Source organism: Triticum aestivum, chromosome 1A (assembly GCF_018294505.1).
Source record: "Triticum aestivum cultivar Chinese Spring chromosome 1A, IWGSC CS RefSeq v2.1, whole genome shotgun sequence".
Taxonomy (NCBI): domain Eukaryota; kingdom Viridiplantae; phylum Streptophyta; class Magnoliopsida; order Poales; family Poaceae; genus Triticum; species Triticum aestivum.
Window position 1 is genome coordinate 389,175,960 of NC_057794.1, and position 8,717 is coordinate 389,184,676.

Genomic DNA, 8,717 nt, shown 5'->3' on the forward strand with positions numbered 1-8,717 from the left:
GTAAGTATCTCGCGGGCACCTTCCAGGTCAACCCGACTCCACATCACTCGCTATTAAGCTTGCCTGGGTACCCCTCAGGGCCGACCCGTCCTTAGTAACCTGGTTCAGTGTAAAGTCATAGTAACCTTAGTAATTGTGTGTCTTAACACCAAGGGGAAAACCCGAGGAACCACCCCCGGTGAATTCCACTCGATGTAATCATCAAGGTGAACGTAAGAGGATCCACCCTCGAGGTTCACACTTGAGGGGTTGCACGACAGAGCCGTATCGGAAGTGGTTAAGGAGGAAATCACCCTCGATGACCACGAGTGGATTGCTACACTACAGAGATCTTATCAGGAGTGATGTGAGGTTCCATCCTCGGTACTCGATGGTAACTCTGCAGAGTCGAGCAACAAAAGGGGAAAGTGATATGCGGTGCCTAGGCCTGGTCTTCGATGATGAAGCAGGGGCAACAAGGACAAGGTGGGGGTCAATAATGGGTCACTAACCAACCTATACTAAGCAGTTTAGGTAACAATAAGCAGGTAACAAAAACATGCTATGCATCAGAGTAGGATCATACAGAAAGCAGTAGCAGTTCTAATGCAAGCATGAGAGGGAAAGAAATGTGCGATATCGGAATGCTCAAGGGAGGGGGGCAGGTTTGCTTGCCTGGAAGCTCTGCTGAAAAAGAAGAAGTGTCGTCGACGTAGTCGATCACAGGGGCAGCATCGGTCTCGGGGTCTACCGGAGGGAAGAGAGGGAAGAAACAGTAAATATAGAGCAAACAATGCATCACAAGGCATAACATGGTAACACGCAACGCTAGGAGTGTTCTAACGTAGTGCTGCACGATACAGGTGAAGGGGAATTCAACCGAGAAGGTATTCCTGGTTCCGGACTTGTATCAGACAGATGACCGAAGGGGGAAAGTTCCATATTCAGATAGTTAGAGGCATCTGACAGGAAAACGGATCGCATATTCGGATTCGTTTCATTTTTCTAAGCAACTTTCATGTAGAAAACATTTTCATCCGAGCTACGGTTTAAATTCTATGAATTTTTAAAGCTTAAAGTATTTTTTGAAATTATTTAAATCAATAAAAAGGCTAGCCAACTCTCCTGCAGAAGGCTCCCTCGATTGGGCCTTCGTCGGCCATCGGATCTGGCTTTCTAGCATGTCTGAATCGTCAGATCTTTACCTCGCGGTCAAACCCGATTTTCATCTCGCAGTTGTTTTAGTTGTCCAATTACGAGTGGGCTCACGCCGGACGCTCGTTGGCTGGGTTGGCTATTTCCCGGTGCACCAGGTTTTGCCCAATGAGCTCAGCACGCTCCGCACCCAATCGCCTGCTTCTCGCCCCACGCCCACCCGACCCGCCAAACGAACCCTAACGCCCTTTCTCATCCCCCTCCATCCCCACAAGCCACCACACCCCTCCCTCTCTCCCTCATCCTCTCCTCACCTGCAGCCGCCGGCGTTGTCTCTCCACTCGCCTCCTCCTCTCCTCTACCACGTCGTCGTTGATCCACCGCCGACCTTCTCCTCTGCTTACCTCCTCCTGTCCTCTTCCATGTCACCGTCGATCCAGATCGGATGTATCGTCGTGGGGGAGCAGCGCCGGCAGGGTCTTCGCGGTGCGGGTGGGGGGTAGGATGCAACGACAAGGGGAGGGAGGAGGCCGGTGAGGAAGGCAAGCAACAGCGGGTGGGGGTAAGGGGCAGGGTGAGGCCTCGCGCACCTGCCGGCGGCCGGCGGGTCGACTTGTCGCGCCACCGCGTCGTAGTCTCCTCTGCGCCATGAGGTGCCACCTCTGCCTCCACCCCCCGCCGGGCAAGGAGCCCGAGGTGAACATGCAGTGTGGGAAGGCGAGAGGAAGTAGGAGCTCATGTCTCCTCCAATGGATGTCTCGTGCATCTGGAGTACAAGGAGAACAGCACGTGCCCGTTGGAGGTGGCTCGAGCGATGCAGGCCAGCGGTGAACTAGGTGCTCCACTCTTTCGCTCCCTCACTTCCTCCTCACTCATATTTTACTTTGCTAATATTTGTATTTTTAAACTTGAGGTGTGCAGATCTGACATAGAAGACCACGTTCCTCAGGGATCCCAGAATATATTAGACAATATGGTAGTCCAATGCTTTTTTGAAGTATATATTGGCACTATGCTGAAAAGGGACATGATAGGTGAAGTTTTATTATCTATCCTGGTAGAATAATCCAAAGAAGATATGTTTTACTCACCAATTTAGCCTGACTGTGCTGCTATTGTTACTATTTTCCTAATGGATGCTCCTAAAATTGTTTCGGTGCTCTTCTACCAAGATTGACCAAATTAGTGTTCTGCTAAAGTAAAAGTCATAAGACTGAAATAACATGGGTCAGCCTTTGTATGTCTGCCAGTGCTACAAATTATTTGAATGAAAGATCTAAAAATACACAGCACATCGTATGTCCATAGTTGTGATGATGATAGGTGAAGAGTCTTGGCCTGTTCATTACATTAATTTGAAAGCTTGTGTTCTTTTGAGCTTACATTATGTAGCATCTCTACTGTAGGTTTGTAAGTAGCTTTCTCCTTTATCTGATGGAAATCATAATTGTTTTACAGGAAGTGAAGACTGCCAGTCATCGCGCCATATTCCCGTGAGCTCCATTCATATTACTATATGCTTAAAACGCCGTGCTCTCCTTCTCTACATCATGTGGTAGTAGTATTTACTTGCCATTCATGCATCTTGTTCCATCATGTCAGTCATATCTTACATATCGCGCTTAACTGATTTGCTCAGTTCCTCTGCTATGATTTTCTCTCGTGTTTTTCGAACATTCTTGGTTACTATAGATTATCATGCCATCTTGCTGCAATGCATTCAAACCTGCAAATAGCTTTGTAAATAGAATTATGTGCCCAGGCATTTGATTGTGCTTACATGTTTCCAAATGGGGCCTCTCTTCGTACATAATTGAACATGGGATTGAACCCATGGTCACATCATATTGTGAGACATGTCTGAAACGTCTAAGCTGGGAAATCAGGTCGATTTATCTGACTACTGAAAATGAGCATCCGAATATCTACAGAACTTATCCACTTCCAGCCGAATATCAATTATAAAAAATCCACCGTGTACCATGATCAATTAAATAGTCTTGCTTAAGTTTATGCTACCTCCGTATGCTAAATGAATGTTCACTTGTGTTCAAATTTCAAGGAAGTGTGCTTCACGCTTCTGTTTCTGCAATATGATTTAGAGTATATGATTTCATTTTCCTACTTTCCTAGTTATAAGTTTATTGGCATCAAAGTAGAGCTTCAGGTTTATGGTTCACTATATCATTGCAAAGTAGTTTATGGCTCAGTATATCACTGCAGGTTCCTTACACCATCAAATTTCAATGTTTTTGTATTTTTGTTGATTGAAGCATGTTCTTCGACTATAAAATAGCAGAGATTTCTTTTATTATCAATTCTAATATCTTTTTGATACATTGCAGGTTTGCTATCAAACTCTCAAAAAGGAAAAACAACTTTACTCTGTTTTTTTGGAGAACCTTCCTGTAGAGTACCTCGACACAGACAAATATGCGATCAAGGATATATTCGATGGATTTTCACTCAAAACTTGGAGGATATTTTTTGTAGGTCCGTTGCTTGCTTTATTGTTTTCTTACTTTCCATTCTTCAAGACAATATCTTCCTAGCATTGCTCTATAAATTTAAATCCATCTTTTTGTTCTTTGGATTATCATGGCGTACTCGTCCTGTCTAATCCAAGAAAGGGCCTTCATGTTTGCAGATAGTTTGGTGCTCTCATGGTTATTTTGTAGTGATTTTCCTTCCGTTCATTACTTGGTAACCATCTACTGCAGCTCAACTATTGTCCAGTTGCTGACCTTATGGTGAGTGATTGATGGTGCATGTTTTCCTATTAGTTTCTTTCTATGCCAATGTCTGAATTTTACCTTGCCGTTTTGCATTTCTCCAGGCCTTTCATTCTCACTGTGATTCCCCGAGATGCGCTATTAGTAGGCATCCACTTCCTAATAAAAATCTGGCAGTCAACTTGAACGAGTCATTTATCTAGCTACAGCAACCTTCATTGCTTTTGCAGTCAACTTGAACGAGTCTATACCTGTTAAATATTTACACGTTAGTATAGCCAGAAAGTCAGATGATCATTCCATGTTGGTTAGCCGTGATAAATCTAATTTCTAGAGTAGCAGATGATTCGTGTCAGGTTTCTTTTAGAGATTGAAATATGTCTTGACTCTAAAATAAGTAGTACAACATCCAGTTCTGCATAGTTGAAAGCATACTATCTAAAACTGGACGGCCTTCTAAAGCTCTGAAACTACCATTTGTTGTGTAATCTGTATCCCCTTTTCATACTCTATATATGCTTTCTACTTAGTAGAAAAAAATGCGTGAGAACGATGGCCCAGAGGATGCGAATTGCACTCAAATATATGCAGGTTTCTTGCCAAACTAACTGCCACTATTTTATTTCAGGTGCTTCTTCTGTAACTTTTTAGCTGGCTCTTCTCATTTCCTGGCGAACTTTTTAGTCTGTACAGTCGAATCGTTGGAAGTTGTTTTCTACTATCTATAGAGGTTTTATCCAAACTATTAGTTGCCTGACTTGCTTTTTCGAAATGCACCGTCCTGATAGACCAAGTGGACCCACACATTTCCATGGGATTTTAGAAAAATATATATGAATTTGCATACATTTTCTAAATTTCTATCTTTTCTTATCCATGCTTCCCCATAGATATATAGCAGGCTCAACAAAAATGAATGTCCAATTGTGTCCAAATTTCAAGGAAGTGTGCTTCACGCTTCTCTTTCTACAATATGTTTCAGAGTATATGATTTAATTTTCCTACTTTCCCAGTTACAATACTGTGTACTTCAGTCTTAGCTTTGCTTTGGGAAAAATAGGTATGCAGGTTATCGAAAGCTCCATTTTTCTCCATTATATAGATCATATAGCTTTGTGATCGAAGGTAGGTTGTCACATATGGGATGTTGCTTGTGAAAGTTATATACAGCCATGAGTCCCTGGCAAAATAATCGCAGCTCATGTTACTAGGATCAGGGAACCTCGACCATTTTTCTGAAACATGTCGCAGCTCATGTTCCTACTTTCCCAGCTACACTACTATGTACTTCATTCTTACCTTCGCTTTTGGAAGTTACATTGCTTTCTTTTCCCTCATAAACTTGCTAACGATATTGGCGAAGTAATCCCGACTTCAGATTTCCCATTGAATAAATAACTAATTTAGTTTGTTCAAAAATTGTAGGTCAAGATCCATGAATAGGAGCAAGGCATCACACCAGCTCTGAGAAGAAAAGGATATGAAGAAAAAGATAGAACAGTGTTCTGCTTCGAAGCAAAAACATTTTGCGTGTAATAATGAACTGTAATTTACCACAATCTCTCTAAAACAGGCTTACCTATTACCAGTCCGTTGCTTGCTTTTGTATTAGGATACATTCACGTTGTTTAGTTATGGTTTGTATGAATGAAATTACCTTTTTAATCAAGCTTCAAAATTCTTATGTGCAGTGAAATTGTATCTAGCACTTTGTAAAGAACAAATGAAACACATTTCAAATAACTCTTTAGTCTAAATTGACACCTTGTGCCATTAGACATCATAATCATAAATGGTTGCTAAAGAGTTTGAATTGGTAAAGTAGTTACATCTGTTGTTTCAAGTCTGGACTGTTCCTCTATGGTAAAACATAATTTAATTTTCAAAACACTTTGTGTTTGAAATGGACATTGTGGTGGTTGGTGTAATGGGCCATATGTGTAACCATGCATTCAGAGAAATCCGAAATAATAGGACAAGAGAAATCTCACCAGTTAAGTATGCTTCTCTCGCCCAAATGAGGAACTGAGGAAGAAACGGGGATAAATAGGCACGATGGATGCAGGCGCGACTCCGAACGGGCCACACAAAGAATTGTTCCTGGACCTTTCAAATACCTATGCTTTCATATACAAACATGTTTTTTTTCAAACTCAGATTTCTCATGGTGATAACCATATTTTTAACTAAAAATGCTTCCTTCGTTGGTCTATGCATGTTATACATTTTTTTAACTCAGATTTCTCGGTATGATAAACATATTTTCAATATAGCATGACTTTAACACATGGTCTTTATATTACCCATATCGAATATGTCCTTGCAAAATGAAACTATTTTCAACGACAACATGGCTTTAGTGGGTCTCTGCGCCATTTGGCGCAACAGATCAACTAGTTTATATTAACAGAAAAGGAAAAATGACATCAACATGACGTGTTGATGACGTCAGCAGTCAACAGACTCGCTGACCAGGTCAAACCTGACCTGTGGGTCCAATGGGACCCACATGTCAGCCTATGTTAGTCTAACAATGCATTAAACTAACAAATCTAGGTTAATTAGCTACTGGACCCCACCTGTCAGTGACTCATTGGTTAACTAATTATTTTTAGTTATAAAAACATTTCAATTAACTTAATTGTGCGGTGGGGCCGCTTGTCAGTGACACTGGGCTGCCTAGTCAGCAGTTGACTGGGTCAACCCAGTCAACTGGGGCCCGTGGGGCCCACTGGCAGGGAGCCAGGGGTGGGGCCCGACCAGCCACGTCGGTGGAGGCAGGCGCCTCGCCGCCGGCGACGCTAGGACGCGGCGGAGCCGCTCGAGCCTCATCGGAAAACGTCTACATGTAGCCGTTTCACGCACGCGAGGGTGCGTTCGAACGGGCGAACAACACCGCATCGAATGGTGGCAGAGGCACGGCCGGACTTGGCCGGAAACGGCGCCGGCGACGAGGTTTGCGGCCGAGCGGCTACGGTCGATGGCGGAAAAGATGCTACAGCGTGCTACGGAGCAAAAGGAAAGGATGGGGAGGATCTGCACGGAGCATCGAGTCCAGCGGGCGCGACCCCGTGACCAAAAGGTCACCGGAAGCACGCCGGCGACGAGCAGAGGTGGTGACGTGTTCAGGCGCAAGCAGAGCGGCGGCTACGAGAGCTTAAGAGGCCAGGGGAGTGTGGCGAGAGGATGAGGGGCTCACCGCGCGATGCAAGAAAGGACCGTGGGAGGTTTAGGAGCTGTTGTGCAGTGGATCGACGTCGGCGCGCTCCGATGATCCAAAGTGTAAGACGAGGCCGGGGCAGCGTTCGGGTGCACCCGACGTCCTGTGGCTCGTCGGGGAGGCGTAGTCGAGGGAGGCGGAGCGGTTGGACACGATGGCACGTCGAGGAGGGGCCGGTGGCTACGCGGGCGAGCAAACGGAGGAGACGGCAATGGCGGCCTTGGCGGAGAGGGGAAGCAGCAGCGCATGGGGGAAGGGGGGTCTTAGTGGGGAGGCGGAGAGGAGCGCAATGGGGAGTGGGCAAGTGGGGAGGGAGCCCGAGGCGTCGAGGCTTCCCTTATCTCCTCGTCGACAGCGAGGTGGTCCGGCGGCGACCGCGCCCGCGGTCGCTCGAACAGAAAGGCGACCGGGGAGCGTGTGTGGGGGGGGGGGCTGGGCTGGTTCGGTGGGTTAGGTGGGCCGGCCCAGGTGGGTTCGGTCCAGGGAGGGGGTTCCTCTTTCCTCTCCCTTTTCTCTTTTTCCTTTTTCTTTTTTAAAGCTTTTTTGTTTTAGCTATTTTAGGCCACATAGGCATTTTACAAAAATGTTGGTTCATCATCAATATTACCAGGAGAATATTTTACACATGATGAACATTTTAATTTTCATGTTTGAGCATTTTTGAAATTCACACACAATTTGAAATTGAATTCAACTGGAATTTGAAATGGAATATTGATTAAAGTGGCTAAGCACTGTTATAGCAAAATGATTAGCTTGATCTCTAGGATTACTATAGCATCCTTACACCGGGGTGTTACAAAACTTTTCTTAAGAAAGTGCGTCCTAGGAAAATTTCCTTAAGAAAATGCTTCCTAAGAAAATTTCCGTAAGAGACTTCTTAAGACAATGAGTCAGAAGAAACTTTTCTTAAGAAACTTCTTATGAATGTTTCTTCCAAACAAAATTTTCTTAACGAAGTTCTTTAGCAAATGTGTCGGAAGATATTTATCTTAAGAAACTTCTTTACCAAATGATTCCTAAGAAAATTTTCTTACTAATCTTCTTAAGAAAATGCGTCGGAGAAAACTTCTCTTAAGAAAGTACTTCCAAAGAAAATTTCCTTACGAACATTCTTAAGAAAATGCGGCGGAATAACCTTTTCTTATGAAACATCTTAAGAAAGTGCTTCCTTAGAACTTTTTTTAAGAACCTTCTTTAGAAAATGCACCGGAAGAAACTTTTCCTAAGAAACTTCTTAAGAAAGTGCCTCTGAAGAAAATATTCTTAATAAACTTCTTTAGAAAATGCGTTGAAAAAACTTTTCTTAAGAAACTTCTCAAGAGAGGGCTTCCTAAGAATATTTTCTTAAGAATATCAAAAAAATTCCTTAAGAAACTTCTTTAAAAAATGTGTTGGAAAAAACTTTTCTTAATAAACTTTTGAAGAATGTCCTTCCTAGCTTAAGTTTCTTAAGAAACTTTTTTTAAAAATGTGTCGAAAGATACTTATCTAAAGAAACTTCTTCAGCAATTGATTCCTAAGAAAATTTCCTCACTAATCTTATTAAGAAAATGTGTCCAAGAAAACTTCTCTCAAGAAAGTTCTTAAGAAAGTGCTTCCTAAAAAATTTCCTTAAGGACCTTCTTAAG

At 43.3% G+C, this 8,717-nt stretch overlaps 1 protein-coding gene across 9 annotated transcripts; it reads left to right on the forward strand.

The window, feature by feature from the left end:
- Window positions 1-1,321: 1,321 nt before the first annotated feature.
- LOC123052393 (uncharacterized) lies at window positions 1,322-5,535 on the forward strand. 9 transcript variants are annotated; one of them, XR_006424697.1, is made up of 7 exons: window positions 1,322-1,970; window positions 2,056-2,168; window positions 2,593-2,689; window positions 3,480-3,627; window positions 3,782-3,884; window positions 4,495-4,596; window positions 5,292-5,535. XR_006424697.1 is itself a non-coding variant. In XM_044475542.1 (6 exons), exons 2-6 carry the CDS (start codon window positions 2,108-2,110, stop codon window positions 4,592-4,594), a joined length of 447 nt encoding a protein of 148 aa, XP_044331477.1. In that variant the 5' UTR covers window positions 1,322-1,970; window positions 2,056-2,107; the 3' UTR covers window positions 4,595-5,535. The 9 variants fall into 9 exon arrangements, 3 of the variants coding, with proteins under 3 accessions (XP_044331477.1, XP_044331486.1, XP_044331478.1); XR_006424693.1 differs by having other exon boundaries at window positions 3,782-4,596; XM_044475542.1 differs by having other exon boundaries at window positions 2,593-2,627; window positions 4,495-5,535.
- The last annotated feature ends 3,182 nt before the right edge of the window (window positions 5,536-8,717 follow it).

Excerpts from the sequence above, each read along its gene's own strand:
- LOC123052393 (XM_044475542.1), top strand. The coding sequence starts at position 2,108 with ATGGTAGTCCAATGCTTTTTTGAAGTATATATTGGCACTATGCTGAAA. Across the intron at positions 3,628-3,781 it reads TTGGAGGATATTTTTTGTAG|ATAGTTTGGTGCTCTCATGG; the intron begins GTCCGTTGCTTG and ends TCATGTTTGCAG. Across the intron at positions 3,885-4,494 it reads GTCCAGTTGCTGACCTTATG|GTGCTTCTTCTGTAACTTTT; the intron begins GTGAGTGATTGA and ends ATTTTATTTCAG.